Source organism: Chiloscyllium plagiosum, unplaced genomic scaffold (assembly GCF_037043375.1).
Source record: "Chiloscyllium plagiosum isolate Xiang-an unplaced genomic scaffold, Cpla_swu_hap1 HiC_scaffold_3, whole genome shotgun sequence".
Lineage (NCBI taxonomy): Eukaryota > Metazoa > Chordata > Chondrichthyes > Orectolobiformes > Hemiscylliidae > Chiloscyllium > Chiloscyllium plagiosum.
In genome coordinates this window covers 122,619,419-122,631,955 of record NW_028270141.1, presented here as the reverse complement: position 1 = coordinate 122,631,955, position 12,537 = coordinate 122,619,419, and the positions used below count along the sequence as shown (strand labels likewise).

At 39.6% G+C, this 12,537-nt stretch overlaps 1 protein-coding gene across 7 annotated transcripts in view; it reads left to right on the top strand.

Moving 5' to 3' along the window:
• The window catches only part of cdk19 (cyclin dependent kinase 19), a 388,472-nt gene that overhangs the window by 90,609 nt on the left and 285,326 nt on the right, over positions 1-12,537 (top strand). For all 7 annotated transcript variants that reach the window (XR_015754380.1, XR_015754379.1, XR_015754381.1 and 4 more), the window contains one exon: positions 6,962-7,105. Coding sequence is in view for 4 of the 7 variants with exons in the window: in XM_087983083.1 (XP_087839209.1) it covers positions 6,962-7,105 (144 nt within the window). In the remaining 3 variants the exon portion in view is untranslated. The remainder of the gene's footprint in view (positions 1-6,961; positions 7,106-12,537) is intronic.

Sequence of the window (12,537 nt, the reverse complement as noted above, 5' to 3'; positions counted from 1 at the left end):
AAGGAGGTTCCAATCAATATTGGGAAAGTTAAAGTCATCCATTACAACAACCCTACTACATTCACACTTTTCCAAAATCTGCCGGCCTATGCTTTCTTCAATCTCCCTGCTGCTATTGGGGGGCCTGTAGTAAACTCCGAATGAGGTGACTGCTCCCTTACTGTTCCGAATTTCCACCCATACTGACTCAGTAGGCAGACCCTCCTTGACAATGGTAACTTCTGTATCTGTGGTACCCTCTCTGATTAGCAGTGCTACACCCCCTCCTCTTTTCCCCCCCCCCCCCCCCCCCCCCCCCTCCCTATTCTTTTAAAATGTTCTAAACCCTGGAACATCCAGCAACCATTCCTGCCCCTGAGAAACCCACATCTCTGTTATGGCCACAACATCATAGCACCAGGTACTGATCCATGCTCTAAGCTCATCACTTTTATTCCTGATACTCCTTGCATTAAAGCAAACACACTTTAACCGATCCCTTGGTTCTTTCCTAGGAAATTCCTTCCCACTGGCTGCGCTACCTCTTGCTATTGCCTCATCTCCATCAACTCTCACCACTGGTATATAGCTCGGGTTCCCACCCCCCCCCCGCCATACTAGTTTAAACCCTCCTGAACCACTCGAGCAAACCTTCCACCCAGGACATTAGTCCCCTTCCAGTTCAGAAAAAGGCCATTGTTGATGAAAATGGGCAAAATTGTAAGACATGAAGTTCAGCATAAGAAAGTTTGAGGTCATCCATTTTAGACCCTAAGAATGTTGACAGTACTTTTTAGATGGTGAAAAGCTTAAAATTGAAAATAAGAAATGAGACAAAATAGCTACATTTGCAAATAACCACAAAGATTGGTAGAAAAATATATTGTGAAGAGGACATAAAAATCTTACAGAAATACGTATGAATAGATTGAGTGGACAAAAATCTTAAAAATGGAGTATAATTTTGGAAAATGTGAAATTGTTTAGATTTCCTACAGTGTGGAAACAGCCCCTACAGCCCAACAAGTCCACACTAACCCTCTGAAGAGTAACCCATTCAGACCCATTTCCTCTGACTAATGCACCTAACACTATGGGCAGTTTAGCATGGCCAAGTCACCTGACCTGCACATCTTTTGGACTGTGGGAGGAAACCAGAGCACCTGGAGGAAACCCACACAGACGTGGGGAGAATGTGCAAACTCCAGCAGACAGTTGCCCGAGGCTGGAATTGAACCCGGATCCCTGATGCTGTGAGGCAGCAGTGCTAACCACTGAGCCACCGTTTACTTTGAAAGGGGAAGAAGACACAGGATTACCTAAATGAAGAACCAGTGTAGAAATCTGAAGTATTAGGGGATCTAAGGATTCTAGTGCGAAAGGTTAGTATGCAGATCCAAGTAATGACCAATGCTAATTTAATTTTTTTTAATACTGAGAGGATGCATACATGAAAATAATGGGGTCATGCTTAAAACATGGAAATGGTGTGACTACGTCTTGTTTTTGGTCTTCTTATTTTAAAAAAAGACGTAAGTGCATTGGACAAATTTCAGACTAGGTCTTCCAGATTGATATGTAGAATCAATAGTTTGTTTTCTCTGGAGTTTAGAAGACTTAATTGAAGTATACAAGGTCTTGAATGGTTTGACAAGGTCTATGTGGAAATGATGTTTGGCTCTTGTAAATGTTTGAGTACTATTTTAAAGTTTGAGGCACTGTTTTAGGACAGATATAAGGAGAATTTACTCTATGCCTCAAAAGCCAATGGAGGTGGATATATCTTTGAGGTAATTGAATTGAGGGTGTTTGGGACTACATGGGATTATGAAATTCAAATCTTATCAGATCTTACTGAATGGCAGAACAGACTTGAACAGACAAATAACCTACTTCTGTTCCTAATTTACATGTTCATACATGCATGCTTCCCTCTAAGTCACACCCAACCCTAAATTGGGCAGAAAAATTCCATTTCTCCATATCTCTGAGTCACAGTTCTGGAACACCGTATCCAAGAGAACGTAGAAGTACCTTGGCACTTGAACACTACAGTTGTTCAGGAACATGACTCACCCCTAGTTTTTAGATGGGGATGTAGGAACAAGCAATTAATGCTGGGGGGTAACAATGTTGCCCTAAATTGAGAATCAGTTTTTAGAAATTTTTTTGGGAAGTGATAGGTTAGAACGTCTCAAAAAGGCCTATTGGGGTTAAATCTCCATCCTTTTCTAAAATTGCTTCTCACTTATATAATCAAGGGTAGCCTCCACTGTCAACTCAGAGTTTGGGCACAGTCAGTCAGCTATTAAGAGTGGTCGGGTACAGACTCCTCTCCTCACAGGGACTGATGAGCTGAATGGCATGCAGCAGCGCAAAACCCATCTTGGCTTTTTCAGTCTTATTGTATGTTATTTTCTCCTGGAATGAGAAAAAAAAGAGGGATTGAATGAGATACATGTGGCTGGTATAGCTTTTAGTTCTGTTGCTGGTAAGGTGACCTGAGTGAGTAAGTAGGCAGAACAGAGCCTATGCAAGGTTAGAAGGACATGGATTGGGGTTGATGCGAAAGAGCAAGTGAAGCTATTGCAGCAGATGTTGCTTGTTCCTCCAGGCAGCCGAGATGGCACATACTCAGGTGGCAACTTTACTTAGACTGGCAGGATCTGATGACAGGGCATCCTCTTCCAGTCCTGGGATAAGAGAAAGCCCTTCCCCTGCATCACAATAACCATCAGGATTTCCATGTGCATGTTTGCAAAGTGAAGTACCAATTTTTCCTTTATCAGCCATATCCAGACCAAATTTCAGAAAAGGTGCAGGACAGCCTTGGACTTATGAAAATTGTCCAAGAGCTCAACAGCCTTGGAGACAGGCCTTGGACAGGGACACCAGGGATGATGGTCCATTCGTCATTTATATCAATTATTCGAATGTGAGCATGGAAGATATGGTTAGAAGGTTTGCAGATGATACCAAAATTGGACATGTAGTGGACAGTGGAGAAAATTACTTCAGACACAATAGGATCTTGATTAGATGGGCGAACGGGTCGAGGAGTGGCTGATGGAGTTTAATTTAGATAAATTTGAGGTGCTGCATTTTGGAAAGGCAAATCAAGACAGGATTTATACACTTAATTATAAGGTCCTGGGGAATGTTGCTGAGCAAAGAGACTTTGGAGTGCTGGTTCATAATTCCTTGAATGTGGAATCGCAGCTGGACAGGATAATGAGGAAGGCATTTGTATGCTTGCCTGTATTGGCTCGTGCATTGTGTATAGGGGTTGGGAGGTCATGTTGCAGCTGTACAGGACATTGGTTAGATCACTTTTGGGATACTATGTGCAATTCTGGAATCCCTGCTATATGAAGGATGTTATGAAACTTGAAAGAGTTCAGAAAAGATTTGCAAGGATGTTACCAGGGTTTAAGGATTTGAACTACAGGGAGAGGCTGAAGAGGGTAGGGCTGTTTTCCCTGGAGTGTCAGAGGCTGAGGGGTGACCTTATAGAGGCTTATAAAGTCATGAGGGATATGGATAGGGTAAATGGACAAGGTCTCTTCCCCACAGTAGGGGAATCCAGAACTAGAGGGCATAGGTTTAAGGTGAGAGGGGGAAGATTCAAAAGGGACCTAAGGGGCAGCTTTTTCACACAGAGAGTGATGCCTGTTTGGATTGAGCTGCCAGAGGAAGTGATGGAGGTTGGTACAATTACAACATTTAAAAGGCATCTGGATGGGTATATGAATAGGATGGGTTGAGGGAGATATGGGCCACGTGCTGGCAGATGGCGCTAGATTAAGTTAGGCTATCTGGTTGGCATGTACGAGTTGAACCAAAGGGTCTGTTTCCATGCTGTACATCTCTATAACTTTATTTTGGGGTATCCTGGCATTTGCAAGTTCTTCTGGGTGTGGTGAGTAGTAGAATTAGGCCAACATTGGATGACAGATGCCATGGGGAGGGGTAGTTAGATAATGAGGCACATTTAGAATGATAGTGCAAGGTAATTCACCAGACATCATGGAGAGAAACCCTTCATGAATCTCGACTAAATTGGCCCTTAGTGAGAAAATTTAAGATTCTAGTCATGGTGACTGGAGATATGTATTAATGTCATCAGAAAATGTTTGAGCAGTGACCTGTTCTTCCTTTGATTAACTATTTTTAGTTAATGATAGGGTAATTGTCCTCCTCCTGTGCTGTAACAATTCTGTGATTAAACACTCAATCTTTGAAAATAAAACCTTTTTATGTAAAATAAAACTTCGGCTGAGACAATAAACAAATATTTCATCTACACTGTCAGGTGAGCATCAATGGCGTAATACAGAGAAGTTTTCCCATTTTCTGGCCTACATTCCAATCCAAACTAATCAATGAATTCATAGTTGTTTGTGGAATGATGTTTGTGCTGATTTGGCTCCTGTAGAAAGTATTGAACACCAGCTAATGTCTCAGGCACCAGTGGTAGAAGAATTTGTTATTTGCTGCTTCATTGTGATCTCAACTGTTGTCAAAGTTTTAAAACATTGATTTAAATGTTGATTTAGCAAGTACCAGTATGTAACTAAGTCATATAAATCTTGTTTTTGCAAAATAATGTAAGTTTGGATATAAGTTTGCTCATTGAGCTGGAAGGTTTGTTTTCAGACTTTTTGTCACCAGTTGATCCCCAGTTGTCTGGAATACTGTGATCTTAACCAGATTGTTGCTTGATATCTGAGTAGAGAGCAAAGAATGCTGAAAATTCTCATTGATGATTACAACTTAGAAAACTCACAGGTGGTAAAGATATATGAAACAAGATTGGTCTCAATTAGGATGTGTATCTCACAAAATAAATTACATCTAGTAAACTTTTGAATTTGACTTAATTTTTTATCCTTGAAATTCTGTGCTTGAGACAGGAATTGTGAATTGGGAAATTTTCTGTGTGGGATGGTGGGGATGGGATGGAGTCAGGACCGCCACCACATCAGGAACAGAAATAACTGGACACCTAGGAAGGTAGAGTAAAAGGTCTTCAACCATTTGCTAGCATGTACTAAATTCTGGACATGAATGCTAACAATTGTAGCTCTCACTCTTTCACTGCCATTCCCTCCGCTAACCCCCGGCCCCACATCGCCTCATTGCTACTCACTTATTGCCACATTCGTACTCCACATACCCAATGACCAGTAGCCATTTTGAATAGAGCTCATGAATCCTGTGATATCATTTGGGAAGTTTTTGAGATATTCCAGAAACTGCCAAAGTAAGGGAATAGTCATTCAAACGCCATTTGAGGAAAAAAAACTTAATCCTAATTAGTTTGTCATAAAACTGTCAAAATGAACAAATAACAATTCAACAAAAAATAACTAAGAGCTCATCAACTTGTAAATCTATCCAGAGCTCAGTTTCCTTGATGTCTGCATCAATAAACTCTGCTGCACTGAATCTATTAAGGAAATTTGGAGCTCAGCCAAGCATTTTATAATTAGATTGCCTTGCATAACTGTGTCAACAATACCTTCAAACAGAATGCCTTAAAGTTTTTGAAGTGCTGCAGCTGAAAAGATCAAAGCGCAGGGTACAATTTGCATACAGAGCTGACTCTCAATACACTTCGTGCTGAAGAGCACTATATTTACTGGATAAATTAATGTTATTCATCTGAAGACTTCTCCATTTTCATATTGCCAGTCAATTTAATGGTAATTTATGTTTTATAAACAAAGTTCTATAATGAATCATTGCATTAAAATAACATTTATGATATGTGAAGTTAGCAATACCATTTAAACCTAACTGTGAAAAGGTCCCCGATCTCTGAACAGAATATCCCATGGTTCACCATTTTGCTGATTAATTTGGTGGACACTGACCTTTTCTGAATAAAGCCCTATCATCAATCATGATATTAAACTTATCAGGTTGCATTATATTATGACATATGAAGTTGGCAATATGCTTAAACCTATCTGTGAAAAAGTCTCTGATTCCAGAACAGGTTTTCATGAGGTTTCACAACACCTCCGCGCTGGTATGAACTACTTCCCCTTTAAAAGCCTTCAAAAATCTGCCTTGCTCCATGAAAATTGTGGGGGGTTTTGAAATCACCACCACTGCAGATTCGGAAATCTGCAATGGAGCTGTCAATGTCGTAATTGTTGCATCTGGGTTTACCCCGTTATACTATATCCTTAAAAATACTGCACAACGAGACTGGGAGGGGAATCCCAGAATCTGGTTTCCTCTGCCCAGGGCAAAATCTAGCCTCCAATAGAAGCATCATAAATGATTCCAAATTTCCCAACTTTACTACTCCATCTGAAAATCCCTTGATTTCATGAATCAATCTAAAGATAGAAATCAATTAAAAGGTTGAGATTTGAAGAACATTTTATATGATCATCGATAGTTTGATTTACCAGAATCCCCAATGTGAGACGATTTTCTTGATCAGTCCTAAATTTACCTTTTAACAGTTTAAACCTTATCCTGCTCTTCTAATTTATTTTACATTAAATATTCCACTTTAACACACTGATCTGTGTGATTGACAGGACACGAAGATGCTTTACATCTCAAAATCTTAAACCTATTTAATTATTTTGTCTTTTTGAAATGGTCACGATAACACATTGATATTTTCAAAATTTCTACACATTTATTATTTTGCAAATACCAGCCCATGATGGTGCCATTTGGTCCTGAAATATCAAGAATGATGAGACAATTTTGACCTTTTCAGCCAACATCTTGAATCGCCACATTTATCAAGGAGCTGAGAAAGATACGATATATTATTTTCTTTCCCGCTGTCATAAAGCCAAAAGATATGTTAATTGTTTCCTGTAGAACTCCTTTTGAACAGAATTATTTGAAAACTTACACCACAATAGAACAGTGATAAAATAAGCATATCATGGATAATGAATTTAACATTGTACTTTTCTGTCTCATTTTATCTCTCATCTTTTTATTTTAGATATCTGGGCAATTGGATGCATTTTTGCAGAACTTTTAACATCAGAACCTATTTTTCATTGTCGCCAGGAAGATATCAAAACAAGTAATCCCTTTCACCATGATCAATTGGATCGTATTTTCAGTGTTATGGGATTTCCGGCTGGTGAGTTTGACTTGTTGATGTCTATAGGCTTGGTGTAGTTTATAATAAAGCTTTAATGTTATTCCATTGAAGTGAAACCCACACTGATTAATAATTGGACGTTCTAAAAGAAGGCATATTCAATGCTGTAATATATTATTGAATAAATATATCATTATGAAGTAATACAAAACTATTTAGATATCAAAGATTTATAAATTAATATGTCTGACAAAGTCATTTGATTTTAGATTAACCTTTCTATATGATATTTTATGTCATTTAAACTCATCTAAATGTGAACACAAATCCAACCTCTCACTGTAAGATGGAATAGGGATATGAGTTAATTATATGTATATATTGAATCAAAACAGAATTATGGCACAGTATGAGACCACTTAACTCAGGATGGACACATTGTAGGACAGTAGAATAGATCGGAGGGCATGTTGTGATTAGGATTTAAGGAATCTACAAGGGAATTTAGGTTGAGAATGGGGACAAAACTTGGCAGTTGGAGGAAAGTGTGATATCATGAACTTTGGAGTCTCTCATCATTTAAATATTAGTTGCCCTTTTTATGCCAAAGTCTGCACACCCTGACTTGGAAATATGTTGTTGTTCCTTCATTGTTGCTGGGTCAAAATCCTGCAATGAATTCCCTTCGTAAGGGCATTGTGGGTCTACCAACAGCACGTGGACTGCAGTCGTTCAAGAAGGCAGCTCACTCCACCTTCTCATGAGTAGATAGGGATGGGCAATAAATGCTGGCCAGCCAATAATGCTCACAATCCAAGAGGGAATGAAAAAAGGGATTTGGGTATTCTTGTACATAAAGCGTAAAACGCTAACATGCAGGTACAGTAAGTAACTGAGAAGGCAAATGGAATTTTGGCCTTTATTGCTAGGGGGCTGGTGTTTTAAAAACAGAGAGGTCTTGTTATAACTATTTAGGGTGTTGGTGATGCTACACCTGGAGCACTGTTTTGGTTTCTGTATTTAAAAATTGATATACCAGCATTGGAGGCAGTTCAGAAGAGAATCATTAGATTCCTGGGATGAAAATGATTAAAAAGGTGAGGGGTATTCAATAGTGTTTAAAAGTATGAGAGGTGATATTATTGAAGCAAAAGATTCTGAGAGGGCTTCACAGAATAGATGTTGAGAACATGATTCCAATAGTGAGGGAATCTCAAACTGTGGGACATAGTTTCAGAATAGGAGGACACTCATTTAAAACTGAGAAGCAAAGAAATTTCTTTCCCTCGAGGGTAGTGAATACCCCAGGAAATAGTGGAGGTTAGATCACTATGAGTATTCAAAAAGGATGTAGATAGACTTTTGAAATATTGGGGAGTTCAGGACTACGATAAGCTGGCACAAGAAAAGAGTTGAGGCCTGCAGCATATCATTATGATCTTGTTGAATAACAGGACAGACTTCAGGGGCCAACAGGCCTTCCCTTGCTCCTTTTTCTTATAATGTGAGGTGCCGGTATCGAACTCGGGTGGACAAAGTTAAAAATCACACAACACTAGGGTTATGGTCTAAAAGGGCAAATGCTGGAGATTAGATTCGAGAGTGTGGTGCTGGAGAAGCACTCTAAAAGCATGCACTTTCAAATAAACCTGTTGGACTATAACCTGGTGTTGTGTGATTTTTAACCTTTTTCTTACATTCTTGTGTATTACGCTGCCTGAAAAATGAGCCACCGAGCCTAATCCAAGCATTTGGTCCATAGCCATAACCTTTCAGGTAGTGGGTGCCAGATCCCTATCAACCTCTGAGTGAAAGCAATTTCCATTGTATCACCTCTAATGTTTCTGCCGATCACTTTGAATCTATGACTGTTAGTCATTGTCCTTGTCTGAAATAAATAGGTAATTTTCTGCCCTTTTTCTAGGCCCCACTTAATTCTGTAAATCAAATCTTCCACCACCACCGAAGGAGAATGATCCCAGCTTATCCAATCTTTCTTCATTATTTATTTTTCTAGTCCTGGAATCAAGTAGCAGATTAATTTTTACTTAAATATCCTTGCAGGCTAGGGTTAAAGCTGCATCAACACGAAGGTTGAGGATGTGAGGATTTTACAGTGTTCTGTCAATTGCAACATTAATGTTATTTCCACAGTGTTTCAATAAGGTTATGCATTTCAACCAAAAAAAAACACCCTCTTGTTTCTTTTTAAAATGGAAGGTCACTGTTCTGTCTGTGTGCAAAAAAACATTGATCTGTTTATAAACAATAAAACAATTTGATTATCAATAAGACTGTTCTGATAAAAGTTAAATTAAAACATTCCTATGAAGCATTGTAACAGTTTGATTTACAAAAATGGCATCTAGAAAATAGCAGTCTTTTACATGTACTATGGGATAAAGTTTCACTCCCATTTCAGGCTACAGTAACCCCATTGTCAGCTGTTTTATCAGCAAAAATAAATAAACATTCGTTACAAAGTACAAAAGTGAGAATATGCCTTACACAATACACGGATCTTCTTTCTTTGTATTGAAGTCATTTTAAGATATTTTAAAATTGTAGCTATTTTAGTTACAGCTCTGGGAGACTGACCTCTGCACACCCAGTTGTGTTTACACGGTTAAACATAATTCACAACTCTCCCTGACTGATTTGTTGAACCCAAAAAAAAAGCTGATCTCTGAGGAATCGAGAAGATGAAGTTAATTATATGAGGGTCAAAACAATCAGATTACGTCATTAGGATAAATTTTAGCAATTAGGATCCCTGAACTCAAAAGGCAGGTTGACCTTCCTGATTGACCTTCATAGATTAACAGCTCATTAAAACCACATTCACTAAAATTAAGTCAGCCTTCTGAATTAACTTGTACCCAGTCAAGAAAGTCATTGCCTCAGTTACCTGGGTACATGTAACAGGCATGAACCTGGCAATCTTCATTTCATTCTGGACGCTGGGCAAAGTATTTGCTGCTTTGTCCTATAGCTGTAAATGAACTTTGCATTGACTTGTGATGTAAACTCTCCAAATGCAGTTGAAGTATTCAAGGAGAGGACAGCAGGCTATGGCCAGGGGTCATATTAAAGGCCCTGTGGTTAAAAGAAGGAGGTAGACTGTTGCTGTAGGGCATGGTAGAGTCCGAGTTAACTAAGAGCAGAGTGCTTGTGATGGAAGACCATGTTACTGCATACACAATGGTAGTTTGTGGCTCAAATTAAAGAGCACACTGTAGAGGGGATGAAGAGTTGGTAGAGTGAGACTCTGGCACTGTCCATCCAGGGGTTAGTATCAGAAATTAAGAGCAGAAGTAGACCATTCAGCCCTTTGAGCTGTTTCACCATTCATTATGGTTAAAAAGTTAAAAATCACACAACACCAGGTTATAGTCCAGCAGGTTTAATCGGAAGCACTAGCTTTCAGAGCACTGCTCCTTTATCAGGTGATCATCTGATGAAGGAGCAGCTTTCCTAAAGCTAGTACTTCCAATTAAACCTGTTGGACTATAGCCTGGTGTGCGATTTTTAACTTTGTACACCCCAGTCCAACACCGGCATCTCCGAATCATTATGGTTATGGCTGATAATCCAAATCAGTAGCCTGTTCCCACTTTTCATCCATATTCTTTGATCCCTTTAGCTCTTGTTGCTGGGCCACCATTTATGGCCCATTCCTAATTGCCCTTGAGGAGATGGTGGTGAGCTGCCTTTTTGAGCTGGTGTAGGTACCCTGACAGTGGAGAAAGGGAGGGATTTCCAGGATTTTGACCCAATGACAGTGAAGGAGCAGAAACATATATTAAAGTCGGGTAATGAGTGGTTTTTGGAGGAATCTTGCAGTTGGTGGTCCCATGTAACTGCTGCTTGTTTTGGAATATGCTATTGAAAGAGCTTTGTTGAATTTCTGCAGTGCATCTTGTAAATGGTACATAGTGCAGCTACTGAGTGTTGGTCATTGAAGGAATAAATATTTGTGGACATAGTGCCAATCTAGTAGCAGGCTACTTTGTTCTGCATGATGTCAAGCTTCTTGAGTGTTGTTGGAATTGCACTCATCCAGGCAAAAGGGGAGTGTTCCATCACATTCTTGACTTGTATTTTGCAGATAGTGGACAGGCTTTGGGCACTCAGGAAGTTATTTGCTTCCTGAAGTATTCTTAGCCTTTCACATGCTCTTGCGGCCATGTATTTGTATAGCTAGTCCAGTTTAGTTTCTGGTCACTGATAATCCTCAGGATGTTGATAAGGGGGATTCAGTGATGGCGATACCACAGAATGTTATGGGGCAATGCTTATTTTAAATGATCATTGCCTGGCAATGTAGCACGACTGTTACTTTATGACAGACTTCATTAATTGAACATCGTTGTTTTAGATAAAAGCTACTTTCTAATATCATGTGCTAGTATGGCGCTCTCTCTGGAAGCGCCAAACTGTGTACACAAACCTAGGCTTTGTACTAATTGCAACTACTGTAACTGCATTACAATGCATACTCCCAACAATAGGGTCTTTTAGAGGAAAATATAATTATGAGCCTTAGCTAGGAGAAGGAAAAGCAGCATTGGGAACACCCAACCCAGAGAGTACTCCCCAGTTCTCCTACATCATGACTGCCAGTAGTGAATTTATTCTCTCACTCTTTTATACTCTTTGACTGTACAAGTGCAAATGCTGAACATCCTCAGTCTCTGTGCTTCTGCAGTTATGGACTGTACTAATTCAAGCACTTTTCTTTTATTCTGCCCATAAAGCATGGAATCCTTCCCATTTCAGTTATACATTGCCTACCTCATATAGTGACAATGTTTGACTTGGCTATAGATACCCAAGTCAGAAAAAGCTTCTTTTATTCCTGTAACCTGCTGAGCCTGATCATATTTCTCCATCACTTACAAAAAACATGTTTGTGAAATGTCATAAATATAGATGGAGTGTCTTCCTCCTGACCTCATCAGACAAAGTCAGTATTAGGGCCCCTGAGTGCAGTCTGTGAAGGTCAGGTCTATTATGGGCTAGGTCATGAGGACAAAGATTAGGTGCATGCGTTACTGATGATGTGAGACAATAAAAGATGTATCGATAGAAGATCAGCATCACCTGATGGAGAAAAATCTTCACTTGTGTCTCTCTAGGCAAGCAGTTTAGCACCTTGCTGTACAATGAGATGGAACAGGGAGAAAGTGAGGACTGCAGATGCTGGAAATCAGAGCTGAAAATGTGTTGCTGGAAAAGCGCAGCAGGTCAGGCAGCATTCAAGGAACAGGAGAATCAACGTTTCGGGCATAAGCCCTTCTTCATTCCTGACCTGCTGCGCTTTTCCAGCAACACATTTTCAGCTCAGAATGAGATGGAACAACACATTACAATAGTGCAACTGCCAAAGGTTCCCCTGCCTGTTTCTGTTCCCCATGCTGCTTATGGCCAACAACAGAAGCATGTCTCCTGCATGGTACAGAGTACTTCAA